The 23,153-nt window shown below is 40.3% G+C and overlaps 1 protein-coding gene across 9 annotated transcripts in view; it reads left to right on the top strand.

Moving 5' to 3' along the window:
• Positions 1-23,153, top strand: part of Nedd4 (NEDD4 E3 ubiquitin protein ligase) — a 98,546-nt gene that overhangs the window by 15,093 nt on the left and 60,300 nt on the right. For 3 of the 9 annotated variants that reach the window (XM_087217325.1, XM_087217331.1, XM_087217300.1), the window contains 2 exons: positions 4,469-4,540; positions 10,067-10,120. The exons of 1 other annotated variant lie outside the window; for it this stretch is intronic. In XM_087217325.1, the coding sequence (XP_087073451.1) occupies positions 4,469-4,540; positions 10,067-10,120 (126 nt within the window). 5 more of the 9 variants (XM_087217340.1, XM_004835346.4, XM_021260737.2 and 2 more) reach the window with 5 other exon arrangements.

A 23,153-nucleotide genomic window follows, 5' to 3' on the forward strand; every position in this document is an offset into this window, starting at 1 on the left:
AGCTTTTAATTATTTATCATATTAGAGATATTCAGCTATTGCTGTTTTTGCAGGAGTTTAAAAAAAAACCACATGATCAGTTTTAGCCATGATATAATAATAGGATATTGGGTTTAACCTGATGCTATACGCAACTAGAAAGTGGGGAGCAGAGAGGGAAATGGAGGGATGTTAGTGAGGAGGTCCAAGCTATCAATTATAAGAGGAAAGTAATGTGTAGAGGTACTGTATAGAGTAATGTATAGAGGAATCTAATGTATAGCATAGACTATAGCTATAATTCTGTATTGTTTGCTTGAAATTTGTTAAGAGTCGATTTTAAGTGTCCACACATATGCACGCAAAATGGTTAACTTTATGGTAGTGGGTGTGTTAATTTTAATATGGTAATTATTTCACAAAGTATACCAAGTTATCATGTATACATCATGGGATATTGTTGATCCATTAAATCAAACCATATGTAATTGATAATTACATCTCAAAAATCTGGAAAAAAGGAAGAAACCTAGATATAATGAAATACCTAGATTAAAGTAAAAAAGACACAAAAAGACATACCATGCAAAAAGCAATAAAAAGAAACTGAAATATCTATATTAAATCAAAGTAGGCTTCACAATAAGGAGAATTATGAAGGATAAAGAAGGGCTTTACAAAGTGATAAAAAGAATCAATCCCTGAAATAAAATAACAGTTTAACTGTGTATATACCTAACAACAAAGCTTCAAGATGCACAAAACAATAACTGATAGAATGAAAAGAGAAATAGGCAAATATGTTATTATTCTTGGAGAACCTGAAACTCTTCTCTTTCTCAGTAATTGGTAGAACAGGTAGACTAAAATTCAGTGAGGAGGGGTCGGGGATGTAGCTCAGTGGCACAGTGCCTGCCTGACAAGCACAAGGCTCTGAGTTGGATTCCCAGTACAAAAAAAACAAATTTAGGGAAGATACCAAGTCCTTACAACACTTCTGGTGTTACTTGATCACTATCTAGAGACTCTCCATCCAATAATAACTTAATGTTATCTTTTCAAGTGTACATGAAATATTTACTGTACTGAGTAAACTGGCCAGAAACCAAACCTTAAAAAAATTTTTTTTGGTACCGGGGATCGAACTCGGGTCCTTCCGCTTTCGAGGCAGGTGGCAGAACCACTGAGCTAAATCCCTGGCCCTGTGCAGAAGATTTTTAGTAAGAAGAGATCCTACTTGTTGATTGCCAAACCTTAAAAATTTTTAAAGAATAGAAATCATGAAAATTAAGCACAACTTTACTGTTCTGACTCTACTAGAATTAAAGTAGGAATCTGTAGCAGAAAGCTATGTGGAAAAATTCCCTAAATATTTGGAAGATAATATACTTCTAAATAATTCATGGGTCAAATAAGAATTCTCCAGGAGAATTAAAAAAATATTTTAGCGTAATGAAATAAAAATACAAAATCAAAGTATGTAGGTTGAAGCTAATGCAATGTATGAAGAGAAATATATAGCATTAAATGTTTTTGTTAGAAAAAAAGTTCCTTAATCATTAATCTAAATTTTTACCATAAGAACTAGAACATAGCATCATTACTGAAACTGTGGACCTCAAAATGAATAATAGGGGGCAGGATGAACAATTATGTCCCCATAACTTCATTAACCTAGATGAAATAAATGAAATAAAGACACCTACTACCAAAGCTCACTTAAAAGGAAATACATTGGGCTGGGGATGTAGCTCAGTGGCGCTGCACCTGCCTGGCAAGCAGAAGGTCCTGAGTTTGATCCCCGCCCCTCAAAAGGAAGTAAATTATGTGAATTGTTGTATAACTCTTAAAGATATTGAATTTGAAGTTTAAAAATTATCAATTCTTTTTGTTTGTTTGTTTTGTTTTTTGGTACCGGGGATTGAACTCGGGTCCTTGTGCTTGCGCAGCAGGCGGCGAAACCACTGAGCTAAATCCCTGGCCCAAATTGGCAATTCTTTAAGCCCAGATAATTCTGCAGTTGAATTCTGCCACACAATTAAGGGATTAATAATTTAAGTTCTACATAATGCCTTAGCAAAAATAGAAGAGAAAGAAACATGTCCCAGTTCATTTATGAAGCTAGCAAAACCAGACAGAGACTTTATAAGAAAATAAAACTGCACATCATTATCCTTCATGAACTAAGCTCTAAGTTCATTAAATCAGGTCCCTTCCATTATGAAAGGCCAGTAATTTGTCCACACATGGAGAGATTCCTTGCCTAGGAGTGTCTGCCTTTTGGAGGGGATTCAGAGGCATGATCCCAAGGGATGGAAATCCACTCAACAACTCATCCTTCCAGGGCCCCCATGGATAGAGGTGTGGCCCAGCCTGTGAAATGGCATCTTTGCAGGTCACATCCTGGCCCTCTGTCCAAAGGAAGAGCCTACAGAGCCCTGGAATGGCCTGTGGAGGACACAGCTGGAGGATCAGGCTGAGCCAGCTCTCTGCAAACTTGGGATACCATTCCTGGGGTATCGTTGATCCATTAAATCAAAGACTTCAATATGAAACTTTGTTCCCAAGGATACATGGGACCAGGAGCAAAGAAGTAGAAGTGACCCAGTTTACTATTATCACTAATAACCCAATGGAGTACCTTATGCTTCCTGTCCTTGGAGTTCTGGCTTCTGTGGGGTTAGAGGTTCAGGTCCACAAAGTGAACTCTACGAACAACACAGCAAGGGTTCCAGGGAACTGCAGCTTAGTCCAGGAACCAGCAGGCATCCAGCTGTGACTTGGTTGAGCTGCTTATGTGGTAGATTAAGGGGACATATTATACGAACTCTACTTGTCTCCTTTAGGCTTCTGGTGATATCACTAATCTGACATCCCATTGGGCTGCAGTATTTTTGCTTGTTTTTTTAAACAGTCTTTTTGAGATATAATACAAATACCATATAATTCAACCACTTAAAGTATAGGATTCAGTATTTTTTATAAAGTTAAAAATTTGTCCACATCACCAGAATAAATTTTAGAACATTTCATCATCCCATAAAGAAACCCTACACGAACTAGATATGACTCCATTTCCCCCCAATATCTATCCCTCTCTCTAGGAAACTGCACTCTGTCTCTTTAGATTTGTGTTGTGGACATTTCGTATAAATGGTATCATATAATATGTAAACCTTTGTGTGTGGCTTCATTTACTTAGCATGTTTTAAGACTCAGTCATATTGTAGCATATATCAATACTCCATTTCTTACTTGCCAAATAGCATTCTGTGATGGGAGTTGAAACTTTTTATTTATCTGCAAATAAGATGGTGGACATCTGGGTGGTTTCCAGTTTTTGAGTATTATGATAATGGTGCTATGAACATTTGTGTTTGATTTTTTGTGTGGACATGCTCTAATTTTCCTTAGTATGTCCATAGGCGTGGAACTTCTGAATCACATAGTGGCTTCTTTGCAGAACTGCCAGGCTGTTTTCAAAGTACCTGTGTCATTGCACATTCCACTGGCAGTGTAGGGGTTCTGGTTTCCCCACATCCTCGCTGACTCATTATCAGCACTCTTCTTCCAGGTGTATGGTGGCGTCTGATTGTGGTTTTGATTTGCATTTCTCTGATGGCTAAGGATGTTGAGCATCTTTTCTTGTGCTTGTTGGCTTGTGTATATCTTCTCTGAGAAAAAGTCTATTCATATCTCTTCCCATTTTATAGTTCGGTAATTTGTCTTTTATTACCTAGTTGTCATAGTTCTTTTTATATTCTACATGCAAGTCCCCCATCAGATACATGGTTTGCATTCTGTGAATTATCTTTTTACCATCCTGATAATGTCCTATGAAGCACAAAAATTTTCAGTCTTGATGCTCAGTTGATCTATTTTTCTGTTGTCGCTTATGCTCTGTGTCCTGCTTGGTCATCTTGTTTTTGATTTGCTATCTTAACAGGGAGTGGACCATTTCAGAGTCCTCCACTGGCTCTCTCATCATAACAGCTCTTATCCCATAGGCCACAGATCCAGTGGGGTGTGGTAGGAGGATCCAGCTGCTAGATACATCAGTTCTGCATAGACTCTTGAGAACCAGAGCTGGCACTGGTAGAGCTATAGAACCAACAGACTTACTAGAGCTGGACTTTATCAGGACCCCATTTATTCTCTGGGTCCTTAAGTCTGCTGTAATAGGGGAGCCATAATGATGCTTTGGGTCTCTGAGTATCAACACAGATCCTGTTTCCAACATTCCTAAATAAGTTTGAGGATTAATTTCCCCCAATACACATTCCTGAAATAAATGGCCATAAATCCCCTTGGAAAGGAGGGAGTCATTGTCATAGCACTTCCTGCCAGGATCCCTTCCTCTCAGGGACTAGTTCATTCTTCAGCCAATGGGCTTTGGTCAGGGGACTTAAGGAAAGACTGTGCTTTTTTTTCACTTGGGGAAACTGTCCTTAGCCTTCTGCTTTCCATGTTTGTCTTCCTGTGACTGTAGATGCCAAGCAGCCCCTCCGTGGTCACCTGCCTGTCTTCCCTAGGAAACACCGTGCTCTATTCCTGCAGCCAGGTCTGTGTCACTGCACCCTAGCCTGGGCCTCATGATAGTTCCTGGGGAGCAGTAGGCGGGAACACCCTGATTCATGGCCGTGGATGAGTGTGGACCAGCTCTTCTGCCATCCATCAGTCCCAGTGTGCAGAAGAGAGCCATCGCAGCGCTGTGGTGACATTGCTAACCTCTCGCCAGCTCACATAAGGTAGCTGTGGCACGTGGTGTGTCACCTGCACGCTCTTGAAGCTTCCTTTGTCTGCTGCTAGGGCAGCTCAGGCATTTCTACTTGTACAGTGGAGACTATCAGTCTTCCAGTTTTCTGGGAGTCATCCTGGCCACAGGATCCGGGACAGGGCACTGTATCAGATCTCTCTTCTGGATAAGGGCCATGGTTAATGGATTTTTGCCTATCCAGTCCTAATGCTCTGCTCCTTTGATCAAGCATTTTAGTCCCCAAAGAGGTTTGACTGTCTCCTGCTGGTTTATGCTGGGTGACTCTGCAGAACTCTTCAAGAAGTAATCTTTTCTTCCTTTATCAAGCCCATCTGGTTATGCTAGGGCGCAGCACTGGTTATTACATGCAACCAGGAGAGAAGTGGGGTAGCTCCTGGGGAGCCCTTTTCCTTGGAGGAAGGAGACACTGTATGTCTTCCTGCATGGAGTTCCAGCTGCACTCAACAGGGCACAACCCCTCTCCAAGTGGTGAGGGACTTGGGGTCTGCAGAGCCAGATCCTCAGGGACCTCCACTGAGATGCTCCTGTCCCAAGGGGCTGGTTCAGGTTTCCCAGCTATTCCTGGCCAAGCCCTGACCGCAGGGCACCAGTGTCAGGCCGCACATCTCACTTCTCTGGAGCCCTGCACCTCTGTCCACCCCAAGTTGCCTCCGTTGTATTTGCTTTTCCACACCAGGCGGTTTGGGCACCAGCTTGGGAAGAGGCCTCTTGAGTCAAGCTGTTCCTTAACTGCCTATTCTCTCCTTATCTTTCTGCAGACATGGATGTGATGTAGTGTAACCAGTCAACTCCATTGTCGTTGTAGGTGTTATTCTCCCCACAGAGTTCAGTGCCTAAAACATCACCATGGCCAGAGTGCTCCCCTCCAGCCGGACCCAGAGAAGACCTTAGAGTTGGGCCACTGACGTGGGGTGGGACTAAGGATGTCCCCCTTCAATGCAGGCTGGGTAGTGTGTGCTAGACCTCAAGCCGCACACAGCCCATCTGTGCTGGTTTGGGACCTCAAAATGCAGTTAGACCTGTGAAAGGTCTCCTGGGGTTTGATGATGGAGAGAGCCTTCCTGCCACTGTAGCCATGCAAGGAGGGGCCGGAAGGCTGGGTGTGCCCTGCCTCGCCCTAAAGCACAGCCCCAAGAACGTGTCCTGCAGGCGCATGAGAAATCAGGGTGAGCAAGGCCAGCTGGCCCAGCCTTTGGCCAGGAGCAAGGAGGGAGACATAGCTGGAGGCACAGGGGTTTCCACAGGCTGGGCCGGTGGTCTGCTGTGTCCCCACAGGAGGGTCTCTTGAAAGAGAGCCAGAGAAATCTTAGTAGCTCAGCTCTGGCTGTTACAGTTGCTTCATTTAAGGATATGTATCTTTAGAGCAGCCATTAAGAAATTAAAACGAAAGTTATATGTAAAAATCCAGTAAAGGAAATAGAATAGAATACCTTTAAGAAAGAGCTGTTAAAAAAAGCCAAAGGGAAGGAAAAGAGAGATGAAGACAAATAGAAAAGGGCAGAAACCCAAGAGTTTCAGTATTTACAGAGGGAGAGAGGGACATTCAGGGCTGGAATGTAGCTCGTTAGAGCACTTCCCTGGGGTGCACATAGTCCTGCGTTCATCCCCAGCACTGAAGAAAACACTCATAATTCTGAAAGGGCTAATTCATGGAGAAGACCTGTAGTCCTAAATGTGCATGTTCCCAATAATAGATCTTCAAGATTATGAAGCAAACCACAGAACTAAATAGAGAAATAAACCCACAGTGATTAAGATTTTATGATAGAATGACTAAACAAAAAGAAAACCAGTAAGGACCTAGATGATTTGAACAGTAGCATGTATAGAATGCTACTCTTGGGCTGGGATTTAGCTCAGTGGCACCGCGCCTGCCTGGCAAGCACAAGGTCCTGAGTTCAATCCCCGGTACCCGCAAAAACAAAACAAAACAAGAATGCTACTCTTAATACCTGAAGAATATACATTCTTTCTAAATGCCCCTGGAACATTTTCCAAGATAGACCATATATTGAGCCATAAAATAAGTCAGAGTACCTTTATAAGATTTACAGTTCCCCAGAATATCTCTTCTGATCACAACAGATCAGAGTTCAGTAATACATGTATATCTGAAAAATCCAGAAATATTTGGAAATTAAGCAACATGCTTTAAATAAACCATGGATGAGAAAAAAAGTCATAAGGAAAAGAAAACATGTAACTGATTGATAGTTATAGTGTAATATACTAGAAAGTGGGATGAAGCTAATTCTGTCTGAAAAATGTATACCTTTAAATACCTACCTGCAAAGATTGCTTTAAAATCAGAGGTTTAAACTCCTACTTTATGCCTTAAGAAAAAAGTAGAAAAACTTATAGTAGAAATCAGTAATGTAGAAAATGGACAAAGAAGTATAGAAAATAAATTAAATTTAGTTCTTTGAAAAGATTGACAAATATACCCTACCTAGCCCACATAATGGGCAGGATCAGAAATCAGAATGGGAAATCACACACATTTAAAAATGATTTTAAAATATTATGAACAATTTTATTCTAAACAACTGTACTAAATACTTAAAGGATTTAGAAACAGTTTTGAAAATGGTTTTCTTTAGTTTCCTAAACTACATTGTTTGGGGACTGGAAGGGTCCCTCTATGATTTCTGGTAATCTAGTCATACTTAACTGATAAAACAGAAAAACCATTATTTCTAATAAAATGCATGTACATCCAACAATCACATGTTGCATCTTTATTTACTATTTATACTTTATATATTAAAACTAATGCTTACATTTTTTGTTAAATCTTTACCTGAAATCTGATACAAAGAAAATGTTGTGTTTGTTCCTGTGGGATGTGTGTGCGTGTGTGTAGTATGCTGCTCTGTAGTATGTTGTTACTATATGGTGTGTTACTGTGTTGTATGTGTGTCTGGTGTGTGTGTCTTGTGTGTGTCTGGTGTGTTGCTACCTGGTGTGGCAAGTCTCTCCCACTCACTGTCTGTGTCCTCTCCTCCTGTCTCTGCTGTGAGATTTCATCTTACACAACCCTTTTCTAGCATTTAAATAGGATCTCTGGAAGAAGACAATGAAAGGTGGATGTCAGGTAGCCATGTTGCATTAATACTCATACTGCATGTTTTAAATCATTTCTCATTTATTGTGTGCCTGTGTACATGAAACCGTGCAGATCTTTGCTGGAGTGGCAGTTCAGTGGGGAGATGCCACACGCACGCCCTGCTAACTTTCACGAGAGGCCAAGGCAGCTGCATTGGAGGGAGGAGTCAGCGTGGAGGCCTAGGCTAGGGAGGGGTGTCTGGTGTGCAGAATGGAGACCTGAGTGTTGCAGAGGTTCTAGTGGGTCAGAGTGCAGGAATCGAGGCCCTGCTCTGTGATGGTGAGCACTGCACAGGTGAGAACTGTCTGCAGGGCGGTGCAGGAAGGCGGGAGGATGGGGCAGCAGAGGGTGCCTCCTCAGCAGCACCAGCCAGCCACGAGGTCTTCTGGACCACACAACGCAGGCACTTCACCAGCAGCACTCGGGGTGCTTGAGAGCCACGAGCCCCCGCTGGGTCACAGTCCCTGGGACGCAGGCCTTTCCAGTCCAGCTCATCCTGGACCACTGAGGAGATGCACGAACGCTCAATCTGATGGTGTCATTTCCCTGTTAAACCCACTTTCCCTGCTGATTAGATCCAAATTTCTCCCCCTGGCTCAGCCTGAGCCCACTTTATCTTCCACTCTGTTACAGAAATATCCTTTTCAGTCTGATACCCTTTGCCCGCAGGACTTCTTTCCTCAGTACCCTCCCTGCTGTAAATGTTCTCTACATTTCCTTATTTAAATTTTTCCCATTTTTCAAGTTGCAACTCAGTTTCTCTCCTCACAAGTTCGGCATATTCTTTGAGAAGATTGTTCCCTTACACTGGGTTTCTGCCCCCATGGTACCTGACTCTTGGTTGGGATTTCTCTCCTCATTTGGTTCCTGGTTACAGTATGGCGTCAGGGGTGCCCACTCTCCTAACCAAACCCTAGGCAGGAAAGAGAAGTGCAGCAGGTAAAGGGAATCTCCCGGCTAGGCCATTCCTCTCTGATGAGCTCCCAGAAGTCCTGTCCAATGCCTGCCACTGGTTTGCTTCACTGGTCACTCCCCAGGTTCAAGGGATGTGTGGTTAGACATATATTCAGGTTGTCATGTCAAACAATTACCCATAACAAAGCACTGCGTAGAGTATTTGAGATCTTGATCTGGGTGATGACCGCATGGCATGCATGTGTAAAAATTACCAAGCTGTATAGTTCAGGTTAGCACATGGCTATACCTTCCTGAATATACATTCTCCTTCAATTTTTAAAATGTCAGTGGTCCACTCAGGAGATGTGCAGTGTGTTGGGCCAGGGTGCGTTTGTGCATGTACCATTGGGACTGTGTTCCAACAAGGGAGGGAGTGAGGATGCAGGACTCAGTGTTCAGACACTCTCATCACGTGAGCAGTAGAGGCCCTTTTGTTTCTGACATGTACACCAAAGTTTTAGAATATCACTGTGTTCAGTGTAATATGCGTATTGTATAAAACCACCTGAATGTGCTTTTATACTGTATCTTAACCTCTGATATAAAAAAGTATTAAATATTTTCTTTGTGTTTGATATTAAATAGATTTTTAACTTGAGATTGAAACATTTCAGCAAAAATGAAGGGCATTGGCTTTGAAAAGTATATGTGTATTTTTAGTCACATGCTACAAAATCTCAACAGTAAGTGGAAATCCCGGGTATACTTTTGACTTCCTGTGTACTTTATATCCTAGCAGCACACATGGCTTTCTTAAGTTAGTACTGAGAAGATTCAGAACACCAGTTTCCATGAAAGCCACACCCAGCTTGGTCGTTGTAGACTGACAATAAGAAGTAAATAAAACTGATCATGAGACGTTAAAACCTAGTGTACATTTTTTTTGGTACCGGCGATCAAACTCGGGACCTTGTGCTTGCAAGGCAGGCACCGGAACCACTGAGCTAAATCCCTGGCCCTACCTAGTGTACATTTTTAAAGTTTTAACAAACATATAAATACTCTTTTGAATTTGATTTTACTTCCTTTCACCCTATTTTAGAACAATCTGAAAAATAAGCGACTAAATCTACTTTGTTGTTCTGGCAAACCTGACAGGAGATGTGTGGCTCCTGAATGGTCTGCCTCGTATGCGTGTTTTGTGGAATTTACAGCACGTCAGCAACTAGCAAATGGCAACGTTTTAGAGCATTTACTGGACACACGTGTTCTCTTGTTTTAAAGCAAGGCTGTGCTTTTCTTACTAGGTCCACCCTCAGCAGCACCGGCTCCTTTTTGAAGTGTTTGATGAGAATCGTTTGGTAAGTTCCGCGCTGCCACACGAGGGCGAAGCAAGGTCTGCATGGGGCCTGGGGGTCTGTGACTGGGGACAGATCTGGGCTGCCCGGAAACACGGAGGCTTCTTGCTTCCTGGTTTTCCTCGGGGATATCCGGAGGGCTCCCTCGGGCGTCCTGACAGCGGGGGTCCTGGTCCGTGGTCTGGGTCACCCAGTGACCCACGGTGCTCGCTCAGCGTGGTGTTTTCTGGAGGGCACGTGTTCAGTCCCCGCCTGCGACCCTGCGCTCCATGTACTCTTCCCTAAGTGCAGCCCTCCACCTCCGCCCCGAACAGCAGTGAGCAGAGAAAGTCCTTTAGGGTTTCCAGCTCTCATAGAGGCCGAAAGTGGAGGGAAACAAACCGGCTCCTGTTTTTATAAAGTGACAGCTCTGAGTCGAGATTTCCTGAAGATTACCCTACACTCTTATGTGTGTTTTTCTTACTTTTGTCTCATTGGGATCCCTCTTTAGTGTCTTACGTTTGTATTTTTAAACCTGTAAAATTTCAGCTGCATTTAAGTATACAAACAGTTTTAAGTATTCCAAGCTCATCAGTTATTAAACACAAACACTAAAAAAGGAATTACTCATTCTTTTAAACAAAGAAACTGGATTTTTAAAGAATCTGGATTTTGTGTTGACAGCATACCATGCTTTTCTTCCTTCAAGCAGTGATGCTTTTACTAATACCAAAGATACTGACAGTGAAATCATAGCATAGGGAGCAGGCAGAGTTTGCCGCAAAGGCAGTGGTATCACGGATGGGCAGTCTCATCTTGTAAGGCCCAGGGAAGGATGTTGGGAATCTGGGTACGGATGTAGTCCATTCTACAGCTTTTCTGTTTTCTGTTTGTGCTTTTGTTCTTTCTATGGAAATGGAAATCCCCCTACCACATCTGTATAGTTCTGTTTTCTTTCTAGGTGGGACCAGATGAAATTTAGTGTTTTGTTTTTAAATCATATAATGTACAAAAATGTACATATAAAGTAAATCTTTATTTTTAGCAATATGACAAGTGTTTATTCAATCATGACTGCCCTGTGGAACTAGAACATGCCTCTTGTTTGATGCTCGCCCTGTAGTCCCACCCCAGTGGCATTCCTTTCTTACCCCACAAATGGTAACTACTGACTTAAATTTTGTACTTATCATAGCTTTGCTTTCTAGAATATTTTTATAAGATATGTCCCTAAAAATCATAGTATTTCCTTTTGTGTATTTTTGTTTTGTTTTGTTTTTTGGTACCAGGAATCAAACTTGGGACCTTGCACTTGTGAGGCAGGTGGTAGCATCACAGAGCCATCCCAGAACCCCTTTTGTGTATTTTTGTTTTTTAGACTTTTTTTTCCCCATTAAGTTTATTGGTACATTTTAGGTATAAAATACAGTTACATACATCACTGGGATCTTGTACCTGTACATGTTGTATCTTGGTTCTTATTTTTTCCCCTTCCCCTGCCCTCCCATCACCCCCTGCACCCTTCCCTATTTGCAAAGACTTTGTTTCCATTTTTTTCCTTTTCTCATATTTTTTCTTTTCCCTTCTTTCCTTTCTCCTACCCCTCTCACTTCCCCTTTAGACCTTTTCTTCCTATTACACAATATCAATTATATATTTTTAAATTACAATATCAAGATCTAGGAGACATTACCACAGATTTTACAGAATTTAAAAGGATATAGAAAGCATATTACAAAAATCTTTCTTGAAATAAATTTGACAACTTCTAAGAAGTAGCTTGGAAGACAAATTAATGAAACTAATTCCGGAGGAAATATAAAGTTTGAATAGCACCTATTATAGAAAGTATATTCCTAGCTTGAAAACCTACCTATGTGACAACAACAGGCTCATATACATTTTAACTGATAAATTATATCAAACATTTAAAGCAGAAAAAAAAAAGAACACTTCTCCCCTCATTTTAAGAAATAACATTGTGCTAATCCTAAAACTGGATAAAGATAATAGAAGAAAAAAGTATGAACATAGATAGAAATTTGTTTAACAAAACAAACTATTAGAAGTCAGATCTGGCAATAGGTAGAAAGTGGTTTTATTATAGGGATGGCAGTGTTGGTTCAGCATTGGAAGATCCACCCCTAAAAGTCATCATTTTAACAGAGGAAAGGAAAAAGCCATATGATCCTGTCACTAGTTAGAGAAAAAGTATTGGACTAAATTCTACAGCTGTTCATGGCAAAAGCTATCAGGAGACTAGAAGTAGAGCAGAACCTACTCAACATATGAAAGACATGTGCTCCATACTTCTAGCGAGAATGCCTTCTATGAATGGAGAAGATACAATGCTTTCTCCCTAAGGTGAGGAACAAGGACAGATATGCCTACTTTTCATCTATCCATTAAACTTTGAAACACAGGCCCAAACCAAAATAGTCTGTCAATAAAATGACACAATTAGGATAGGATTGGCAAGGTAGGAGTAAAATCTTTATATGTAGATGAAATGATCATCTACAGAAAAAATACTAAGAAATCTCTAGGAGCCCCTAGAACTTGTATTTGAACTTAGCAGGATTAGAAAACACAAGGTATATATAAAAATTAGGTCTATGTATACTTGCTATAAATAAGGAATTGGATATTGAAATTTAAAAGTTATGTAGGAGTACAAAGGACCTAGAAAAGTAAAAAACAAACAAAAAACAGTTTTGGAATACGTTTAGTACCTAATTTTAAGACTTCCTCTAAAGCTACAGTAATCAAGGCAGTGTTGGTGTAAGGAAAGACATATAGATCATTGGAATGAAACAGAGAATCTAGAAAGAGAACCACACATATATGGTCCACTGAGCTTTGAAAGATTATTTAACATTAACATTTTATAGAACATAAACTCAATTCAAGACCAGAGGAAAAGATAGTGTTTTCAGCAAATGGCACTAGAACACCTGGTATCCGTACGTAAAAAATTATCTTCAGCCCTTTATTTCCATACATAAAAATAACTTGAAAGGATCTATGAACCTAAATATGAAAGACTAAAACTATAAAACTTTAAGAAGAAATTATGAGGGAAAATGTTTATGAATTTGGGGTAGGCAAGAACTTCCTAGAATACAAAAAACCTGATGTATAAAAAAAATTGATAAATGAGATTCCATCAAAATTTAGAACTTTAAATGACATCATTAAAATGAAAAGTAGTCCTTAAACAGACCATATTTACAATGCATATAACCTATGATCAGACTATATAAAGAATTCTTACAGCTCATTAATAGACAACCCAATTAAAAAGTAGACGCAAGAAGATGATAAATACCCAGTACAGCACAAGGAAAGGTGTGCAGCACTAGAATCAGAAAGATACTAATCAGTACAATAACAAGATTGACTTATACACTCATGAGAGAGATGAAGTTAAAGGTTTTAAAAGCCTTGTTGGATTCTCCCCTTTTGCGTTTAATTTGTCCCTCCCAATGGATTCATTCTGCTAGGCTTCCTGGGGTTGTGATCCTCATTGTCTTTTCCTAGGATATTGTCTAAAATTTTTTGGAGTGCTGGTTTGGTATCCATGAAGTTCCTAAGGTGCACTTTGTCATGAAAGTATCTTATTTCTCCATCAATTTTGAAAGATAGCTTTGCAGGTACATCAATCTGGGTTGGAGGCTGTTTTCCTTTAGGGCTTGGAATACATCACTCCAAGCTCTTCTTGGCTTGAGGGTTTGCATTGAGAAGTCTGCTGTGATTCTGATGGGCTTTCCTTTGTATGTGATTTGTTTCTTTTCTTTAACTGCTTGTAGAATTTTGTTCTTCTCTTGGGTTTCTGGAATCCTAACAATTATATGCCTATGTGTAGATTTTTTTTTTTGATGTAGGCTATTTGGAGTCCTCTATGCCTCACTTATCTGTATGTCAAGTTCTTTTCCCCTGCTTGGGAAGTTTTCTGTCATCACTTCTGTGAACAGTTTTTTTATGTCATCTGCACTCTCTCCTGTTTCTTCACTGACTCCAGTCAGTCTTATGTTATTCTTCTTTGCATCGTCTAGCAGCTGCCAGATTGATTTCTCATGGTCCCTTACAATTTTGAAGCAATTTTTCTTTTCCTGGTCGCTAATTGCAATCTTCTATATCTGAAATTCTGTCCTCACATTGGTTCATTCTACTGCAGAGACTTTCAGTGGAGTTTTTAATCTCCTGGAAATCTGTTTGTATCTGTTTTATGGATTCCATTTGTTTTCTATGTTGGGATTCCACCATCTTCCTCAGCTCCTCTCTAGATTTATTAATCATGTCTTGCACTATGGGCACAATCTCTGCTGTTATCTGAGAAATTATTTTTTATTTCATTTTTCCGAGATCTTCTTTTGTTGCCAGTTCAGCGAGTCTAGGTGGTTGAGTATCAGCTTGTTCCATCTCATTTCCCTTTGGGGTCGGTGTAGGTGATCCGGAAGTCTGGTTTGGAGACTTATTTATGTGTCTTCTCATTTCAACGGGGGAGGGGGGTCTGCTGGCCCCCAAGCATTTCACCTCCTCTGCCCTGGGAGTGGAGGAATGGCAGCCAGGGAACCTCCCTTTTGTGTATTTTTGAATTTATGAAAATAGTATCTCTCTGAGTATGTTCCCTGGACATGCTTTCATGAGATTGATCCGGAATGACACATTTTACCAGCGCAGCTCCTATCGCCTGTGTTTGTACAGTATTATAAATTACACATTAATCCTCCTTACCAGGCATTAGTGTTGTGTCTGTGGTTTTACTGTCTCCTCGTATACATGTCTGAGTGTCTCTGTGATGTGTACTTTGATCCTTGGGCATATTTCTGTGAGCTCTTTTATTTATTGTTTCACCACGCTTAGTTGTCTAGTCCTTTTTACTGGTAACAGTGTGGTGTGACTGTTTTCTTCATTGCCAAAATTGGTATTTTCAAACACTGTTTGGTTCATTAACATTCCTTGAGTGCTTACTATGTGTACCAACGCTGCACACATAGTGTGCTTCAATAATTCTGGAGAAGAAAGCATTGCCTCTGACATCAGTTGGATGGTGTATAAAAATGTCAGGCTTTTACCGATAATGTGTTAATCAAGATGCAGTAGATCCCCACACCAAGGAGTCAAAACTTCTATTATAATCCTGCCTCTAGCTTGACACACTAGCTTGGAACCCTAGGCAGATCACTCAGTCCTTCTGAAAATATTTTCTCATGTTAAAAGGTTAAGTACTTGTCCGCCTCTCTCATCAGTGTATATTGAGGATAAAAGCAGATGGTGGCTGTGAAATCATGACACAAACACGAGGGGTACTTCACATGCAGGGACTCACACATGTGTGGCTGTCTGGGTTCCTGTTGTTGGTGCCAGTGTGTTTGCCATTCTTAGTCTGTCTGCTGTGTTAGGTGCCTGCCGTGCTTTGTCTGCTGCCCTGGCCCTTGCCTGTATGTGAAATACAGACATCACTTAAGTACCATGGAAGCTGCAGCCAACAGTGGAATACCAGGCCTGGTTACATAGCAAGGAAAGACCTGTGCCCCTGTGAATATCGTTCCATCTTTTTCTAAGAGATTCCCCTGCACACATTCAGCCACCCAAGTCTGGGAGCTGCATCTGTGTTCTGGGTGAGACACTGCTTCTTGGGCTGAATAGTTATCCCAGAACTGGTCATCCAGAGAAGCAGGAAATTTTATAGTGGGAGGGTGGGATCTTAAGGAACTGGTTCACAAGGTTGTAGGCCCTGCAGACTGGGGACTGAGATGGGATTAACACTGCACACTTAGGTCAGCTCTGCTGGGCAGGCCAGAGAGCGTGCAGGCCGGTCTCCCTGTTGAAGGGATGAGGCGGAACTGCATCTGTGGCAATCTTCAGTCTTTGCTCTCATGGCCTTCCGCCGGTTGGATATGGAAGTAGTCTGCTCTACTCAGAGTCTCAGATATTAATCACATCTTTAAAAATACCTCATGGCAACATTTGGGCCAGCATGTGACTAAGCAGCTGTACACATGACCTCACCATCACCAGGAACTTGGTCCTGAGAGCACCTATCAGTGGTCAGGCCATCTGGAGCCTGTCCACACCTTGGAAAGAGTCACAGTATCTCTGGTGAGATTGTTGGTCACCAAGCAGCTCGGAGTGCCGGGTCCTGAGCTTCTGCCCACAGTACAGTCTGTCCTGATCCAGAAAGTGAGGCTCTGTGGGGCTCGTGTGGACCCTAGGGGAGGCTGCCACACTGCCCAATTGTCTCTCCAAGTTGCCATCCACCAGGTTGAGGGCAGCACTGCCCCCGGTACTGGTTCCCTATGAGCTGTGAGCATGGGGGTGCAAGTCCTTTGTGGTCAGCCTGAGCCAGCCAGGAGAACTGTTCGGCCTCTAGGATTTGAACAGACTGGAGTGCTGTGAAGTACACAATTCTCTTCCCTCACTTCTCCTTGGCTGAAACCCTCTCTGTAAATTTTCCAAGCATCATTCCTTCTTGTCCAGTTGGAGAGCTTTTTAATTTGTTTTTAAGACAGGGACTCACTGTGTAGCCCAGGCTTACTCTGAACTTGTGATCCTCCTGCCTCAGCCTTCTGAGTGCTAGGATCACAGGTGTGTACCACCATGCCAAGCATCTTGATATTTCTTTAGAAAGAGCAACTGGATTGACTTTTTTTTTAAACCCTGAAAGAAAATATTAGAGTCAGAGTGACCTCCACCCACTTCCCCACCTACCTTCTTATCTGGTGCTATGTGATGCTTAGTTTGCGCACAGCAAGACCCCAAAAGATTAGAAGAAATGTCCCGAAGTCAGAGAGCTTAGAGTGTAGTCAGAGACTTGAACCGGGTGCTTGTAGTGAAGCTGGCTAACCACAGAGAAATTATTTACTGATCCAATGTCTGCAGTTCATTATTTTATATTAATAACCAGAGGGATTTTTCTTATTGACTGGAGATTTTAGCCACGCCTACTGGCCTAGTAGAAGTGAGTTACTTAGTCCCAGAAGAAAAGCTGAAGTTGTTGGAACAGAACATGAAATGATTAGGACTTTCCTTCTTTAAAGAAAAAAGAATAAGTAAGAGTTATTACTGAACTCTGTCAAATCATAAAGGAAATAGGTTGTTTGGAACCACAATAAAGGTGGGGATGGTGGCACACACCTATAATCCCAGCACTCTGGGAGGCTCAGGCAGGAGGATCCCAGATTTGCAACTTACCACAGTGATAGCAAACCTCTTAGAGCTTTCAGTGATGCAGCAGCCTGCTGTGGCACGTGTGTCACAGGTTTGCCACTACTGACTTAGGGAGGCCTTGTCTGTTTTAATATATAAAATAAAAAAGGCCTAAAAATGTAGTTCAGTGGGAAAGCTCTAGATTCAGTCCTTGGTAATCATCATCAATATCATAAAGTTACAAAGTTTACAACTGTTATATACCTCCTAAAACAACAATATCTCGTTCCACTCTCATAATATTTAACAGATTCATTTATTTCTATTTTGTCATGTCTCAATTGATTAAAAATACTTTTAGAAAATTGTGATTGAAAACAGATCTAACTTGAGTAGTTTTCCTTTTTAAAGTATAAGTATATGTTCAACATATTTGCTTTTACCCAGAAAAAAAACTTACTTAGAAAAATAAAACTTGGGTGTAGTACCATGTGGTGTAAACAACTGAACTATTTTACTTTTTGCTTTCCTATGAATGAGCCAATATATATTTATTACTGGAGTTCCAGCTATAAAATTCAGGTAAGGGGTTTAAATATACCCTAGAGTATTATTTAAAAATAAATTTTTTCTTTCAAATAGAATACCAATCTTGGTCTGTGACATTTGGGAGAGAAATTAAATTATTGAACTTTTATTGCCTAGTACACTGAAAATAAAGTTTAAATAAATACAAAGCAGAAAAAAATATACATATAACATCACAACCTCTAAAAAGACAAACAGCCTCCTGTTCTCTACTGTGAGGGTTTTATCAGCACTAGTAAGTAATTCCACCTCCAAGGCCAGGCTAGTACTCAAAAATGTAAACAAGCATGTGCTTTGTTTATGTAAAGAAATATGCAGGATGACTTGTTTCATTATGGATGTGGAACAGCTCCATGGATTGTTTCAAAGCACCAGTAGGGGCCAGCAAAGAGCTCTTAGAGTTTTCAGAACAGAATTGGCATTGAGATATGTTTATTTGATGTGTTAAATCCTTTTTAGACTTCTTTACGCACCACAACCTCTGTTAAGTGAACGAATTGCAGAGAGAGTGGAATGAAATGCCCAATGTGCTCAAACTATATTGGGTATAGTTTTTCTATTTAATCTGCATATATTTTTAATGGAATGTTTGCTTAGGATATTTCTTGGCAGAGTTTTAATAGTCAAACTATAAATGGCATCATTTAAAGACTGTACTGCTTGGCTGGAAAAGGCCTTAAAATTACAGGAGAAAATGCTTAGTGACAGTGTCTCTTACACTTCTTTTTTCCCCCCCAAACGTATGCCCATTTTTGCAGTAGTATCACTAGGTTTATTTTGCCATTCTATGTGTAAACTTTCACTTTTTGTAATTGGTATTTTGAAAGCTAAAATATTTATCTCTTGATTTAATGCTGAAGTTTTAATTCACCCCAACATTTTGGCATTTCCAAATTTACACAACTGTTTGAATCTGCTCAATTTAAAAAATTTAACCATCCATATTCCTTTCTGCCTTAACTAACTTGCCAAGATTCTTAGTATGGGTACTATCTGGAAATTTAATCTTTGATTTGACACTCAATTACATGAGGCTTCATTCCTACCAACTTCCTGTAATTCTATACCTTCGGGTAAAAATATTAGTGATCAGACTCTGCTGGAGAAAGTATAGGCACTGAGACTCCCTCCCGGAGTTAAATGTGCATTTAGTAGAGCTGGTGTGAAAAAATACTGTTTCAGCTTGGAATGTTAGAAGGCTGTTGTTCTTGGGTTACTCATTCATGTGAATTGGAGAAGGTATAATTGAAACAAGGCTGGCTGTGTTCGAGTCAGTGTGCTGCTGAGCTCAGCTTAAAGGTCGCTGGAAATCAAGCGCTGTGTGAGTGAATACGCTTGAGCTACGAGCAATTCAAGACATTTGGGGAACGTGCATCCAGGAGTGTGTCAACGTTCTCCTTTTATGATATCTGCTAATGAACGTTTTAAGCAGGATAAAGACCACGACTTGAGAGCTGTCAGGCACCACAAATGACTGGCGCTTTCGCTGCAGCACAGCTGCTCCTAGCCTGTCTGTGGACAGAGATCTTTGTTTTGACTCTCAGCCCTTAACATGTTTGGAAATGAGAACAAATGGCACAAAGCTTACGATTGCACTTTGCAGCCCAAAGAAGCAATACTTACCCTTTGTCAGAAAGCTCTGCAGATGATCTAGGTAGTCAGGCTCACATGTGCTTCCAGAGACCAGCATGGATTTCCTCAGCCAACATTGTTCAGATGAAGCTGACTCCCAGGCAGACTGCACTGGCTCCACTGACCAAGGAGAGTATGACAGCTCACGAAGAACCCTCTGTCCCTTCACCTGAAAACATCCAGAAGAAGAGCAGCTGCCTGCAGATTTCACTGCAGCCTCCAAGGTACAGTGGGAGTCTTCAGCCTAGCAGTGTGTTAGCAGATGGTGACAAAGCTTCGTTCCCTTGTGCCTTGAAGGATGGCATCCGCAGCAGTGCTGGGAATGATGGTGACCTGGTAAGCAGTCCTGCTGTCTGTGATGGAAGCCTGGGGAGCTTTGCAGCCAGTGAGCATGGGTCCTACAGCAGCATCAGCAGCGATTACGGGTCGTGTGTGAGCAGTGCCAGTGGAGGCTCCTACACCAGCAGTGTCGTCAGTGACAGCAGTGGTCACGCTTTTCCACCAAGCAAGGGCACTTTTTTCAGTGGAAACTTATCTGCTGACAGCACCTCCAGCAGAAATGTGCCAAACAGGAGTGCCGCTCCCTGTGAGAGTTTTTCAAGGAGCCCAAGCACAGTTCCCTTTGTCCAGAATGACTTGGAGCATGGACTCCAGACTGTTAAACTGCCAGTGAGCAGGAATGCAAAAATTCCACTGAAGCGTTGCTCCTCCTTAGTCATTTTTCCTCGGAGTCCCTCAAACACCCCACCAACTTCTCTAGCAGGTACAGGTGTTCTCCCCAGCAAGGGTCCCTGTCAGACCTCACAGCAGCTCATCGTTTGTCCTGGTGAAGCTGCACATCCTGAAGATGGTTCTGGAGCCAGGGGGTTTCTGTCGACTGCTGTCAGTGGACTTCGATTATCTAAAACAGTCTGTGCTCATGGCAGACTCAGAGATTCACGGCCACTTCACGCAGGCTCATCCCAGAAGAAAGTTGTGATTTCAAATAATAGTCCAAAGCAGAGTGTTTGTGAAAAGTCACCTGAAGGGTATACATGTGTTTCCATGCATTTCACCCAACGAAGAGCAGCCACGTTAGACTGTGAAATAACAAATGGTGATTGTAAACTGGAGATGTCAGACATTCAGCCCAATTCTGATCCAGAGTATACTAAGCCCCGGCACAGAGCATCCTCAAGTGTGCCGACCCCTCAAGACCCGGACTACCAAAGAAAGCACAGTGGCGAGCTGGAAAGATCAAGTTCACAGACAAACAAAAGCCACACTGTCTTACAAAGAAGTATTTCACTGGGAGGAACTTATCCAAATGTTTCCTGTTTATCCAGCCTTAAGCACAGTTGTTCTGAGGGGGGACCATCGCAGTTACTCATAAAGTTTTCATCTGGAAACGAAGGTGAAGTTGACAGTTTATCAGGAGATAGCGCCAGCAATTTCACAAATGGACTGGCTAATTCTTGCAAGGTAGGTTGCCTTTGGTCTTATTTAATGTCAGTTTATGTTACAATAAAGTGTATTATAATTTAGCAGTTTATGTGGCTTCCTGGTCCTTAGCTAGCAAGTATTTTATAGTCGTAAACTTTATATTTGTGTAAAGCTGAAGACTCCCCCTTGTAATTTTCCCATTCTTTGTCTTTTCACAGATTGACAAACTGTATTTAAAAACACTTTCCTAAATGATTTAAGCCATAAAATGTTTCTGTAGCATAAAACTAAGTTTTAAATAATCTCTCATAACACTTTATCCTGATACATTTTTCTTTCAGGTAGCACAATATTTTCATGTGTAACTCCATATTATTCCTACTTTCAAAAATGATCCGTTTTCTCCTTAGTTATTGTGAAATAAAATAAATATAAAGTTCTTATTTAAAATATTAAACCAAAATATAAAAATGTAGAGATCTTATAATTAGTATAGAAGAAATATTTCAAATACATATATTTATATGATCATTGATAAAAACTATCATATTGCACACTTAAACAGGGAAGCTAAACATAATTTTCCTTTGTATATACCCTAACCGTAGGAATTTTGTTTCTACTCTGTTTTTCTGTAGCTATCAGTTAATACTGTCTTTGAAAGTGTAACTCAACAATATTCATTTCTGAGTTTTATGAATGCATCTGCTTTAAATTACTAGGTATTTTCCATCATTTTCTATTTTCAGTATTAATTTGTTGTTTAGACTATTGTGCTTCATTATATTAGTAATTTAATAAATCTTAGTCAAAATAGGTCTCTATAAATAATTTGTCTTTTCAAAAGAATTAGAAGTGTTTTGAACTGAAATAGTTTTTTTAAATATCTGTATTCATGTCTTAGTAGATTTGAGGAAATTTTAAACATTTTCTGACTAAACCCGGTCTAGATGACAGCACATTGTTTGGGAGGGAAAAAACCTTACTGTTTAACCTGTGTTTATGTAACACCCCATATCTTTATTAAAGGTTGAGGGCAAACTTCTGGATAAGAGGCTTTAGGTAAATACAACGTTAAATAATTGCTAGTTGATTTTCTCTCCCTTTTTTTGTGGTACTGGGGAATCAAACTCAGGACCTTGCACTTGCCAGGCAGGCGAGACACCACTGAGCTACGTCCCTGGCCCTGATTTTCTCTCTTTTGAAATCTAGTAAATACAATCATTTTGAAATCTGATAAATATCATCATTACTAAGACCCAGATGTTAATCTAAGCAACTAATTTGTGAAGGATGGAAAGAGATCAAATTTCAGATTTGAACTATGTTTTACAATTACTGATTTCACTTAAACAACTTTTCTAAAACCAGCTTTTAGGAGATTATAATAATCCATTTGGCTGCTCCCCCCAAGAAAGAAATGGAATGACACTACAAAGAAACCTATTAATAATTTGCAATTGAATTAATGTTATTTGTAAATTTATATTTAATGAAATAACCTGAAATGAATAATTAACCTTGAAATATTTATAGAAATATTTAACCTTAAAATAGTTATTTTGTGGTAACATTATAATTTGTTGATGCTTTTCAGAAAGGGTATTTTTAATGAAATGTAAATTAAGCCCTTTGCACTGCTAAAATACACATTTTTTTGGTCTTATTTAAACTTAGGAAAGTCAACAAATTTTTTTTGTGATAACCAACTTTGTGCCAATTCTAATTTTTGTTAGATTATTGGATTACAAAATACTTCAGAAGTGTGTAGTTTATCGGAGTTTTAAATTGTTCTTCCCCTTGGTGTTTATTAAACAACTTTTCTTTTAAAAGTATTGTAAATAATACAACAGTTAAATTCAATATAAACTATGTCTAAATTGATCTAATTAATTAGTAGTAAATCAAGGGTTCTATGAAGAAGACACTAACATTGCTTTTTCTAAACATAGCAGTGACAACAATAATGGGATTTTCTAGATAATCCTGTATTTATCAATAATTATATATTAATCTAATTATAGTGGTATATTGTAACCCATTTATAAATAAACAGATCCCAAAATATTTCCCATGTCTCCAGCTAGTCTGGGTTAGTATTCTGATATGCTGAGTCTGTATTCGCATTTAACAAGTTGATATTAGAGCAGCATTTGGTAATGTCAGCTATCTGTACCGGGCAGTGTGAAATTAAATCACCACTTCAGTCAGAGACCCTGGTTTCTAAAGCACCAAGAGTTCTACAGATTCTTTTCTTCTGTGT

The sequence above is a fragment of the Heterocephalus glaber genome, unplaced genomic scaffold (genome assembly GCF_053883595.1).
Source record: "Heterocephalus glaber isolate CG9 unplaced genomic scaffold, H.glaber_assembly_v1.0 deba00000122, whole genome shotgun sequence".
Taxonomy (NCBI): Eukaryota; Metazoa; Chordata; class Mammalia; order Rodentia; family Bathyergidae; genus Heterocephalus; species Heterocephalus glaber.